Source organism: Anas platyrhynchos, chromosome 5, assembly GCF_047663525.1.
Source record: "Anas platyrhynchos isolate ZD024472 breed Pekin duck chromosome 5, IASCAAS_PekinDuck_T2T, whole genome shotgun sequence".
Classification (NCBI taxonomy): Eukaryota; Metazoa; Chordata; class Aves; order Anseriformes; family Anatidae; genus Anas; species Anas platyrhynchos.
In genome coordinates, this window is record NC_092591.1 from 3,345,415 (window position 1) to 3,358,435 (window position 13,021).

The window sequence follows — 13,021 nt, forward strand, 5'->3', positions numbered from 1 at the left end:
GCACAGGCCACGCCCCCTTAGGCCACGCCCCCTACAGACCACGCCCCCCGTATTGCCCACAATGTCACGAGGCCACGCCCCCAACCCCAAAGCCCCGCCCCCTCTTAAGCCCCGCCCCCTCCCCGTTCCCACCCCCCGCTCCCTCCTCCCTCCCTCCCCTCTCCCCTATTGGCCAACCCCCCTGCCCTTCACCCTCCGCGAGCCAATAGCAATCGTCCTCCCCGCAGACCGCGCTGGGCGGGAAGGGGAGGGGCGGTCCTTCCGGTGCGGCGGGGCGGCAGGGGCAGGGCGGCGCCATGTTCCGCCGCAAGCTGGCGGCGCTCGACTACCACAACCCGGGCGGCTTCAGCTGCAGGGGTGAGGGGCCGCGGCCCCCTCGGGGGCTCCGGGACCCCCTCAGGGGGCTCCGTTTTTCCTCACGGGGCTCCGCTCCCCTTCACGGCACTCCCGGCCCCGCGGGGCAGCCGGGCCCGTAGGCCTCAAGGCGGCCAGGCCCGGCCCAGGGCCCCCTCAGGGCCCCCTCAGGGTCCCCTCAGGGTCTCCTCAGGACCCCCCCGACCCCCTCAGAGCCCCCTCACGGCCCCGTCCCGGCGGCGTTGCGGAGCTCGGGGCCCTGAGGGTGCCTCACAGCCCTCACAGGCCCGGCAGGCGGCTCTGTTCGTGCGCGGTGTGCCCTTTTTTGTCGTATTTTAGTGGTTTTTTTGGTTAAAAGGGCACTGTGGTAGGCGTTACGGAGAGGCAGGGTGTACTCCTGGGGATCGGTTGCTTCACGGTGTGGGTTCAGGGCTCGTTTCTCTTTCCAGGCGTATCTGCTGTTACCATACACTCTTAGCTCTTTGTAGCTGGCGGTTTTTTTCCTCAAGGGTTTGTTTTGGCGGTGTGGAAGCTGTAAAAGGTGTCATTGAAAGCTGTAGTTCACGTGTGTTGTGAGCAGGTGTTTCTTCCACCACCTTCAGGAGCCTTAGGATGTGTAGGAGTTGGAGAAGTTACTGAAAGCTGTAATTCACGGATGCGTAGAAGCTGTAAAAGTTGTTTTTGAAAGCTTTAATTCAATTACGTTGTGACCGTGTGTTCCTTACACCACCTTCAGGGGCAGCAGGAGGCTTTGATCACACAGAAGAAACCCCTAACAGGTAGAAATAATCCCTGATACAGTCCTCGTCCCTGCTGGGAAACCAGTGTGCTTACCCCAGTCTGATCTGAGGTTGTTCACCTCGTTAACTCCGGATATTCAAACTCATCCAGTGCCTAATTAGCAGCTGGTTTTTGAGGGGCTGGTGGTGCGCAAGAGATACAAAGCACAGGTACAAAGAAATTGCTTTGTCTGTTACCAGCATCTTCGGAGAGCAGCCTTTGTGGAGCTCCAGCTCCGAGGGCTGAAATGTTGGGCCAACAATCCAGAAAGGCTGAGGCAACAGAGAAGGAAGGAAGAAAATGCCCCTGTGTAGTCATGGATCTGTGTGCGTTGTTTTTTGGTGCAGAAAAGGCTTTTTTGCAGCATGGGACACGTTTGTCTGGGCAGCAGAGTTAGAGGCTGAACTTCTTAATGTCATTGTTTCACGTTTTCTTCTTTGCTTAATAGTTATAATTGAATTCCTAATAAAAACAGTATTTTGGCTGATGCCTTTTAGTGTAATCCATCAACCATAGCAAATTCAAAGTGAAAAAGGCTCAGACTGCTGAGTTTCGGTCAGAGGTTATCCTGGAATACGTGATTTTAGTGTTAAGTACATCTTTCTTCATGATAATAAATGAAAGTGCCCAGGGGCACCGTCGTTTGTATGAATTCGATCAGAATTTCGGGGCTCGTTTTTGCCCTGAAGGTGTTGGTTGATTTTTGCTCTCTTTATTTCTCCCCGCAGATGAAACAGAATTCAGGAATTTCATCGTCTGGCTTGAAGACCAGAAAATCAGGCACTACAAGATTGAAGACCGAGGGAATTTAAGAAACATACACAGCGATGACTGGCCCAAAGCGTTTGAAAAGGTGTTTTTTGGTGTTTTAAAAGCACAAACTTAACTATAAATGTGTCGTATGTCAGTGACAATTCACGGCTTCTGCAGTGGTTGAATGTAACCGACTGAACACTTGTCCTGTGCCTCAACTTTTCCATTTCTGGGAATTTAAATGTGTAACTGCAGCCAAGCTGTAGGAGTTCAGCTGGTAGAGCTTTTTGTACGTGATTTTCACTCAGCCATGTTTTTGCAATAGTTTCTGTCCTAATCTTCCTTGCCTGAATTGATTTAGTTGTTGAAATCGTCCACAAACAAACGCCTTTTTCTGTGTTACGGTTTTTCTGTTCCAAATTGAGACTGGATCAGGCTGATACAGTCACAGGCGTTGCGAGGGGCTGAAATAAAGCTGCTGCAGCTCAACTCTGCACCTCCTAGATGATTTTCCATTGCTGGTGCAAAGTGTGGCAAGCAGCCATGGTTCTTTGAGCGATCTCCTGTATGCTTGTGAGTGCTTTGAGTCACCGTCGGCTGGTTCTGTGTTCGTTCCCGCTTCCTTTCTCTCACAACAGCCCCAGGAGAAGCTAAAAATGCTGCTCCTGATGCTCGCTGCCCGTTCATCTCACTTGTTTTTCCTGGAACTGTTCACCTCGTTCGCTGCCCAGAAGGTTTGGAGCTGCAGTGCTCGTGCTTTGCTGGTGGGAGCCTAAAGCACAGTGCCAAGGCTGATGCCAGGGCAGTGCTCTGAGTTTTCAACATGTGTGATACCAGAATTACTGGCTGCTGGTGCTGTTGTGGTGTCGGTGGTACAAAAACTTTCCTGGTGAGGCCAGGTTGCCCTTCTCTGCATGCCTGCCAGCAGAGCTCACCAGCTCGTGTGCATCCCAGCCTCACTTTGTCCTCTCCTATTGCACACAATTTTCCCTCGAGGGAAAAATTACTTGTGCTGCCCCCTCAGAATCCTCTGATTTTGGTGCAGATGGTTTAAGGGCATTGTTGTACCTTGGTACCGGTATTGTGAGAGCTTTGGGTTGCGTCGTCCCTCCTTCCTGCTTTAGAAGGGAAGCTTTGCTGTGCTTGGTTCTCTGTCCTCCTCTCCCTTGCTTCTGCTCACTGCGTAAAGAGAATGGAGAGCAAAAAAGTGTTTTTGAATTGTCAGGTTGTCAGCGTGACAGTGAATGGCATCAGTTACTCAGGAAAAAGCAGGTTCCATTATTAATTGCAGACTGGAGGAAGCATTGGGCTGCTCTCACACGCCTCAGGTGGATTAGATACTGCAGCAGGATGTTCTGTAATGATGCTTCTTGTTAATAACTATCTTCTAACAACTGCAGGGACTGTTCACAAAGCAGCTCTGTGCTCCTAGCTAATTCGTACGAGTGTTTCCTTCCAGTCATTAACACCTCTTCCTTTTCTCCTCTTCCTGCTCCGCAGTACATGAAAGATGTGAACTGTCCCTTCAAAATCCAGGAGCGACAAGAAACGGTGGACTGGCTCCTTGGCTTAGCAGTTCGGCTCGAGTATGGAGATAACGGTAAGATGAACTCCTCCAGTGCTTCACGTTGCTGGAGAACCTGTGTGGCTATTTAATTTTATGAAGTGTTTGTCAAATTAAGACAACGTCAAAAGTATAAATTGAAATGCAATTGTGTGCTTGATTTGGCGGCGTATTTAGATGGGAACTGTTTCCCCTCAGCTCCAGCGGGACAGTGCAGCACCACGCTCACGTTTGCTGCTCTATTTCTGGATGTAGCCAAACCCATTGTATATATTTATCCCCTTCTCCCTGTGGTGTTGCCTTTACGAGAACTTACTCCAAAGTGCATGCATTCAAATAAGTTATTCTTAAAGCCTTGTTCCACGGGGAGTAGATCCTGAACCCTTGGGAACTGGGACAAGGGTATGAAAGAGTTGAATTGAGCTTCCACGGTCAGCAGCAGTGTGTTTACAGGGAGAATGCTGTACATTACAAATGTAATTAGTGCAAACATTATAATAGGCAGAGTGCTGTTTTCCATTACCTTTAATTGCTGCAGGGCTGAGCTCTGCCCAACACGAGGATGGGATATGAATACCTGAAACCCATAAAGCTGGTTCTTGGTCTGCTGTGCTGGAGAAAGTGAGCTGCCTTGCACTCAGGTTTACGTGAGGATGGAGGAAACGGCAGAGGTTCCACCGCCAAATACTTGAAAAGCACATTTGTGGGGCATTTCTGCAATGCTGCAGTCTGTAAAACAAAGCCTGTGTTGGAAGTGGTTCATTCACTGCTTAGAACCCCTTTGAGTCTGCAGATCTTGATCCTTGTGTGCACCTCTGGTAAAGGCCAAGGGCCGGTCCTAGGTGAACTGATGGCAGCTGCAGCTTGTTCAGCTGCCTTCTGGAGAGCTGGGCGTGCATCACACCGCCAAAACACAGCAAGTTTGGCTCTAAACTTCTAACTAGTCATTTTTTAATGAGCCCTAACACTGATCGTATTTGCTTCTCAATTTAACAGCTGACAAGTATAAGGACTCTACCCCTGATGGTGCTAAGAATACTGACAACACAGCAAAAAACGCAGAACCGCTGATTAACTTGGATGGTAAGTGTGCAACGGCGTTGGAAATGATGGCTGCATCATACACAGATGTGTTCTGTGGCCTGCGTCAAGTTCTTTGGATTCTAAGCAGTTACAGTACTGTGATACAACTTTTTTAAGCCATGTTTAAAGCTTTAGGAATGCAGGGTTCATAAAGGGTGAGGTTTCTTCTTTCTAATGCTGCCCCAAACTGTTTCTCTGCGAACAGTGTTCTGAAAGTTACTTTGAGTTGTTTGTATCTGCATGCCTGGACGTAAAGGACAGAGAAGCTGCTCCTTGTGAATACCAGGTGTCTGGGTGTGCACTGGTGCAGACCTTTCTCTCCTGGGGAAGGGCAGAGACACAGAATCTCCCAGCAGAATGAGGTACCCAGAGACTTGAGCAGATACAAAGAAGGTGGGAGGGCTCTGAGCAGGCAGTGAGGGAGCAGCTGGGGGATTTTTACCTTTTCCTCATGACTGCTATCTTTCTTGATGGCTAGGCACGTTTGTAACAAGTAGGACTGGTGGGAAAGCAGCCACTAAAAATAGCCTGAAATCCCCCAAATCTTCCCTCATTACTCCTTGTACAGAAAGACAGCTGGAGCTGGCCCTACTCCCAGCCAGCAGGCAGAGAAAGAAAGATTTCTAAAAGAGAATATCTTCACGATGGGCTTTAATTTCAAAACCTTAACACTGGTTTCCTTTGTAGTAGGACATATGTAATGTACTCCGCGTTGGAAGCAAAGCACGTTTGTGCTCAGATGGGGTTCTACAACCCGGTTACAAAGCCTCGTGGCACATTTCCATTGCTTTGTATCTTTTATAACCTTATGCAGGCTTCAGCCTTGCGCCAGGCTGAGCGCTACCCTTCTGTTACTGCTACAGTGACTGGGTGCTTGCTGCTGTGCTTGTGTGGCCTGCACACTTGAGGGCAATCTGGTACTGTGGAATCAGGAAGCTAATTGCCTTCTGCAGCCAGTTAAACTGTCTTTTGTTTTTATTGTTATTTTTTTACAGTGAATAATCCTGATTTCAAGGCTGGAGTGATGGCTTTGGCTAATCTGCTTCAGATCCAGCGACATGATGATTACTTGGTAATGCTTAAGGTGAGCTTCACGGTTTTTGGGTCTCCTTTTTTTTCTTCCTCCGGTGGCTAATGTGCATGTAATACCTTGTGGTGCACATTTACTGATAACTATGGCTTCTTTAGGAACAAAGAGAAAGTGTGGGCCTTTTCAAGTAGATAAGAACACACAGTGTAAATCACAGAAATTAATGCAGGGATAATTACCTTGGTAAACAGTTTGATTGTAGCTGAGTTCCGGGAATTGCAATGCTAGCTGAGAACTGTTGTTCAGGTTTTGAAGTGCTCTAGGTTAGCAGAAGTTGCTGCTTGGTGAGGTTTCTGCAAGCCTCAGAAATATTGAGGAACACGCTTGAAGACTAGCATTGCGTTCCAAATCTAGAAATTAAAAGAGAAACTTTGAAAACAGAGGCTAAGGGGTGCAAAGGATGCTTTAAAACAGCACAGGGAGAAGCCACAGTTAAATGCTGCCTCCTCGTGACTTTTGGTCCTTTATTCCTTGTCACTACCAAAGTCTGTTTAGTTTATTCTTGACAGCTGATTAGATCCTTTAAATGCAGTAAGTAAGCAAATAAATTTTGTAAAGATATTCCTTGTGATTTGGGGAAAATTAGTGACTTAGTGTTGGAACTTTGTTACCTGTAAATTTCAGGTTGAGGCTGTGTTCTCCGAGCCCTGTATTTAGTGAGGTGGGAGCAATCCAGAGTTCCCACGTGATCGTGCCATAATATGGAAATACACTTGGTTTTGTTTGGCACCAAAGTAAGCTTATTTCACTGAATAACAAGAGAATAATGCCCATCCATTGCAATATGCTAAATTTATCTTGGAGAAACTCATGCAATGAATGGGTGGTGAAGTTTGTATAGGTGGGTAAGTCTGTAACAGGTAAGGCACTATCGTATTAGCCTGGGTTCCTGAGGAAATGATGACCTAGAGTTATCCTGTCAGCCACTTTCTCCTTCTCAGCCCATGTCCAGCAGAATTCCTTCAGCTGCTCTTCCAGATGTGTCTGAAGGCTAGCAACCTTTATCTGGGTGCACCTATTTTGTACTAACAACCCAGAATGTGTTTTCTGTGTGAATGTATTTACATTTTTGTCATTCTTTCAGCATTTCTAGTCTCACTGTTTTTTGGTTGGAGGTAGTTGGACAAAACCACGAGCCTGAATTTTTCTTCTTTTTAATTGCCTTAAGAACAGATTATTGTGATGGCAATTTCTGTTGCACAAACAACAGCAATGCTGGCCTTCGAGGCTTGATGATAACGAATTGTGTCAGTGAAAGTCTTTTAATTCTACCCCACATTGCCTGTTGCAGTGCCCATAGATAGAGATTATGATGCATGTTCAGGCTTAGACTCTGGAATGGCTCCTTAGGGAAGGCAGAAGGGTGCAAGCCTGACACAGGCATCTGGCCAAACCTTGGCCAGAAGCAGAGAGGTATTTGGATTCCCCCTTTTATTACTTGCAGTTTGAGAAGTTGGGCACAAACCACCTATGTAACACAGTTACACACTTTTTCTGAAGTAAAAGCCACTCAAAATTCTCCCGTGTGAGGTCTGGTTTCACTGCTGGAGTTTAAAGTTAAACTTCTTATCAAATCGCTTCTCATATCCAGGCCAATTCCCTCAGTTAGGTTCCTAGAAATGCTCACTGACAGCTTCTTAGGATCACGTCTCCACTCTAATCATGAACAAAACCAGGAGAAATCGTGGGGGAGAAACATGAAGCGGCATGACTGCTGCTGTCACGTTCGGCTATTCATCAGGGAAAGTCTGCAGAATGTTTTTGACAGACAAAGTGTTTTTTTGGTGGAAGAATGCCTGCCTGGTATTTCTTTGTTAGTTTCTAGAGGCATTTCCAGCTGTAGGTATCACAGCTAATAGCTCAGTAGGATTTTGGGCTGTGTTCTGGAGCCAGTAAAAGCAGATGAGCAGCAGGACTGTTAAGATTCTTCTTGTTTCTCTGTCTAAATCTTTTCTTTGTCTTTTTAAAGCCTGGTTGGGGAGCCTCTTTCCAAGTTTCTCTGCGTGTGGAAGGTGGCTCAGTACCTACTGAAAGATCCCTGTAGCAGGAATTCCTTCCTGAAGAAGCAGCATTGTTGCAGCATTAGAGGTGGAACAGTGTAATCCAGGCAGTGTAAGCTCAAAAACAAAAATGCTGCTGCTTTGGGATCGTTAGCAACTCATTTTAGGAATGGCAAACTTTCTTGGCTGCTCCTAGTGCTTAGCAGTTTCTGGCCCAGTGGTGGCTGAAATGAAAAGTGTAGTGTCCTCATCTCTTTTGGTTAACCTTCCCCCAGCCAACTCTGCCTGTGTAAGCTGCTCCTTACGAGGAGTAGTGCTCTTTGCAGAGCTTTAAGGTCCGAAGGTGTTTTCCAATAGTCTCTCACAAAGCTGTGGCTATGCTAGCTTAAAACGTTGGCTCCTTTTCCCATGGATTGTCTGTGAAATGCATCGAGACGTAAATGAATGACTCTGGCCTTTAAATGTTTTTTTTTCCTAGGCGATTCGCATCTTGGTTCAAGAGCGCTTGACGCAGGATGCCATAGCGAAGGCCAATCAGTCCAAGGAGGTTTGTATACACAGTGCACAAAGCTGGTGTTAATTGTTCAGCGCCTGCCATCTCTGTCGAAGTGGGTGCTGTTTAAACACTTCACTTAATTGGGTGCTGAAAACTTGCTTTGCTTTGGCAGTTCTGAACCTGAAAGACCCGAGGGGAGCATGCAGAGCTCTTTCCTCACTTGTGGTACGGTACAGGCACACTTTGCACACAACTGAATAGCTGTTTTCCCATCTTAGTGTCTGCTAAAGGGTTACTGTTCATCGCAGCAGGACCATAGCACCCAAAGAAATAGATGCCCTGGCTTTCCGTGGAATCAGCAGGGTTGGCTGCGTAAGCAGGTGAAACATTCCTTGTATGGAGTGTTGTGCTGCTCACGTCTCACGCGTTTGAAGAATGGGATGTTGGTCACCCAGCTCCTCTCTCCCTTCCCCCTGAGTGAGAAACGGTGAAGGAAACGTCTACAATTGAGCCTCAGATTCTGCAGAATGATTTCTTAACAACGAGCTGCCTGTGAGGCGTTGTTTGTGGGTCAGATGAATAATGCACCAGCGATTCTCTGTGAATGACTGTTTTTCCAGATTGTCATTTCTTAAACATCCCAGTTCTCCAGCATTTGGCATAGCAGCTGTTGGCATTGGGTATCGGCTGCAGCCGAGGAAGGGAGCCTCTCCTGCCCTGCAGATCGTGTTTAGAAATGTCCCTGCTAAAGCAACTGGGTCTGGTCAAAGAGGGCGAGTCCCTTCATCTTTCCTGGCAGCTGTTCTGAGCAGCCCGTGCTTTATTTGTTATCATAACGCTGCTCATGGTGTTTACTAAGTGGCAACTGCAGGTGCTCAGAAGCACAGCGCAGTCAGTAATTGCCAGAAGCCTTGGAACAGTAAATCAGAGCTTTGGACTCTGATATCAGAAGATATAATAGGGCAGGAAAATACAAAAGCAGCTGGGATTGCTGCATTCATTTCAATTTCTTTAACTGCTGCTAATAAAAGGCTAGCTTTTGTTGTTGTTTACATAGCTGCAGAGCTGACATGCAGGGATCAAAATGGGATTTTCCAAGTTTGGCAGCAGATCTTTGAGGATCAGTGAATTTTCTCATACCAAATACTGTTTCTTATTTGTTATGTCCTCAGAGCATGGTCAGGTTGAAATGTCCCTGTGTCACCGAGCGTGATAACGTCACTGGAAGCATATTCTCGTGATGAATATTAATTTCCAAGCGAGGTGGTGAAAAGGCAGAGGGTTGGAGGCAGGGAAACAGCTTTGTCTGCGCCAGTAGTGATCGTCAGTATCATAATACGCTGGATAAATGGAGAAAATATCTGAACCAGTGGGGACAGCTGGGTCACGGGATAGGAGCTCGGGAAAATAAACCTCTGCTCCTGGCTTTGGCTGGCTTGGAAATGGCCAGGATACCAGCCAGTGACACTCTGTGTATTAAGTCTTGACCCTGGAAACGGTTTATAATTGTTTGACTTCTGCATGGCTGAGGACTTAATGCATCTCGTGACATTTTGTATATTCTTGGCAATGTCAAGATATGGAGGGGATAAGATAAAATAGACATAGAAAGGTCCTCGCTGAGGGATGTGTATGAAACTGTGCAGAGGAAACTTGCACTGCTGTGCATGCAGTTTACAAAATAAAATGAGATTTATCTTAGGCTGTCAAAGCTACAGTTTTAAAGATAAGGAAGACAGGTTTTAAGAAATAATATTTTGAATGGCTTGCAGTTCGGTGTCTGGACAGGATTCAGATCGGTACCAACAGGCTCTGAGCCTGTCTTAGGCTTCCCTTACCTAGTATCCTAGGTAAGTACAACAAATGCCATGGAAGCAGTCCTTCAGGATCACTTTAAGGGAATTTGAAAGGTTTAAAGGCACAATAAAGGGGGTACATTTCCCCCTGCTTTGACATCTGGACACTCCTTGCCTTCCGCTCCCAGGGTATCTGGTTTTATTGCCGACAGCTCCAGTTACAGAGGAGATGCCTGCCGTGGTCAGGCCCATCGCAAGCATTTTGTGCAGCAGTTTGAAATAAAAAATCAGGGTAAAGTGAGGCTGTAAAATGACCTGCTCTGCGTGGTAACAGCTGTAAAGATGCTCTTCATTTCTCTGCCTGTTTGAGGCCACGGTGCAAACGAAGACCTTCCTTTTCTGGTCGTGGCAGCAGTGGTGCTGGGACAGCCCAGTGCCTGCTGTGAGATCGCTGCAGGGCTGGAAAGGGCCACGGGCACTGCTCGGCCAAGGACAGCTTCCAGCAGAGGGAGCAGACAGCAGCCTGAACAGCCAAAAGGGAGCTCGCATCAGGGTGGGGGAGCAGGGCAGGGGAAGCAAGGGGGGGCTGAAAACACCACCAGCTTTCTGGTGCCACTGGGGTCACCCCAGTGGAGGTGCCTGCAACAGCCCTGGGGAGTTTGGCTGCAAAGAACTGGCTGAATCGGTGCTTTGCTGCTTTGGAACAGGTTAAGGTGGTGATGAGGTCTTTGCAGTCTTAAACATGAAGCTATTAAAGCATGCATGTGGTCTGAAACTGCTGGTTTCTGTCTGAAGAGGCACCAGCAGTATTCTTAGCAACAAGCTGTCTAAATTTTAGTGAGTGTGCACTCATGCAGATGCATTTTAAGATTATATACCCCTCTTATACATATTTCTGTGTATATATTTATATAAATGTATATTTTTATATATACGTATATATACCCCTTTATATTAAGATGTATATTTATATATATATATAACCCTTTAAAAGAAAAGCTCACTCTGTAGGAGGTTTGTAACCCCATCGCTGTAGAAGCTAATGGGATTGAACTGAATGTTTTTGTTGTGCAAGGCGAATGCTGAGAAGTTATGTAGCTGGTAAAAGGCAACCTCTAAGATTTTCATTGTTTAAATCAATTTCTGTGTACGTGGAAATATGCTGAACAATCACTCACCCTGACTTCTCCACAGCTCAAGAGGGTGAAAGAAATAGAGCAGTGCTTATAAATAACCGCTAATAAAACTATAAAACTTCTGCTTGCACTGTTTTATAGAGCAAGTGTTTAGAAAATCAAACGTTTAGATTTATTCCGAAGCTCAGCGCTCGAGAAAATGCTTCGGAGGACGCTGATGGAGGCTGCCAGCTCAGTGCTTGAGAAACCCACTTGATTGCAGCTTGCTTCCAAATCAGACAATGCTTTGAAATCTGGCAGCTGTTTAAATGCAAGAGTTACCGAGAAAGCCTAGTTTGTGCGAGCTTTTTATGTGTCTGGTTGGGGATGTTGCTGCATTGGGTGTTCTCCTGCAGTACAGCTGGTTGGCCTTTTAAGGATTGACTATGGGCAGCGTGTATCCAGTGGGACTCTCTCTACAAGTAGGGGAATACTGCTAAGGATGAAGGTTTTTCATTATTAATATTCCGTGCTTGATGCTTCAGGACACCAGGGCAGTCACACAATCAGGCGTGATGGCTTTTTGAAGTTGATTGTGTCTGTAAAGAAAAAACTTGTGTCCTCTCCTCCGGAGTTATCTGGTGTAATACTTGATTTTATTTTCCAGGCATGCAAAATGACACTTCTAATTTCGTTTGATCATGTTCTTTCTTTTTAAAGGGTTTGCCTGTTGCTTTAGAAAAGCACATTCTTGGTTTTGACACAGGAGGTAAGCAGCTCTCTTGATGTTACTTCTAAATTGCTATGTTTGTCGTTGTCAGAGTAGATCACTGTCAAATGTGTAGATAATGTGTACTGTAAAAAAAAAGGCATGATTCTTCTGGAAGCCTGTAGTGGAAAGAATTGCTCCCTCCCAGCTTATTTATGAGCACTCTTGAGCATTTTGTGATGGAACAAAAAAGCACAAATCTTAGCTGTGGAATATATTAAATTGTCTGGGAGCAATGCTTCAGTGACAGCCACATTTGCACCCAGAAGGAATGCCTCTTGTTACTCGTCTTGTACAACCTTACTCCTACCAGCAGAGGACCTCTGTGCTACCTGATTTACCTAAATCAACCAGATCTAACGAAATCTAACCAGAGGCAGTGCAAGTTGGCCTGACCTGATGGTTTTTTTTGTAAGCAAGAGTCGGGTGGCACAGGCTCCACTAGCCTGGCTTCACTTTTGCCCCGTGTACAACTAAATTACTACTTGGAGTGCTTGGTAGTGACCCAGCTTGGCTGGGGATTACTGCACGGGCTGCACAAAGCCGAGTGAGATTTTGCAGAGCACCCTCGCTAGCAGCAGGGAAAGTTCCTGAGAAAGGGACTCTCCCATTTCGAGTATGGAAACTGCAGGCATGAATGAGCTGCACGGTGTTAACTTAGATTCAGCTGTTCTTCAGACCCTCAGGTCAGATGTAAATGCCTGACGCTGTTCTTTTTGCAACTCTCCCAGATGCTGTTATCAACGAAGCTGCCCAAATTCTGCGACTGCTGCACATAGAGGAGCTCCGGGAGCTGCAAACAAAAATTAACGAAGCGATCGTAGCGGTTCAGGCAATTATTGCTGATCCCAAGACAGACCACAGACTGGGGAAAGTTGGGAGATAAAGGGATTAAAGCTTTTAGTCTGCTGTGTCCTTAGTACAGCTAGGAACTATGTACAACTCGACAACTCTGGCATGCAGTTCGAAATGGATATTATTTTACTGATATGAGAGAAAACAGGAAATTGAATTCCCACTGTTCTAGTGAATTACCGTTTTTCTTTAAATAAATGAAGTTTGGGAAGTAGAAGCAAGTTGTTCTCGTTAGCTCCGAGTTGGCAAATATGACATTTTTTTTTTTCATTGTGTTTGGCTTTGTGTGGAGAAGGGAGTGTTTCGTAAAGGCTCTGGAGATTTCTCTTTTGCTGAGGTCCTGCCATGTGAACAGCTTGCTCCTGG

General features: G+C 46.4%; 1 protein-coding gene across 1 annotated transcript; it reads left to right on the forward strand.

Annotated features, from left to right (window-relative positions):
• Positions 1-202: 202 nt before the first annotated feature.
• Positions 203-12,872, forward strand: RTRAF (RNA transcription, translation and transport factor). Its single transcript, XM_027457935.3, has 8 exons — positions 203-357; positions 1,863-1,987; positions 3,388-3,487; positions 4,448-4,534; positions 5,530-5,618; positions 8,103-8,171; positions 11,752-11,800; positions 12,532-12,872. Exons 1-8 carry the CDS (start codon positions 297-299, stop codon positions 12,684-12,686), a joined length of 735 nt encoding a protein of 244 aa, XP_027313736.1. The 5' UTR covers positions 203-296; the 3' UTR covers positions 12,687-12,872.
• The last annotated feature ends 149 nt before the right edge of the window (positions 12,873-13,021 follow it).

Bases quoted from the DNA above. Each gene is read 5' to 3' on its own strand.
- RTRAF (XM_027457935.3), top strand. From the start codon at position 297: ATGTTCCGCCGCAAGCTGGCGGCGCTCGACTACCACAACCCGGGCGGC. The intron at 358-1,862 runs GTGAGGGGCCGC...TTCTCCCCGCAG, and splicing joins GGGCGGCTTCAGCTGCAGGG to ATGAAACAGAATTCAGGAAT. The intron at 3,488-4,447 runs GTAAGATGAACT...TCAATTTAACAG, and splicing joins GCTCGAGTATGGAGATAACG to CTGACAAGTATAAGGACTCT.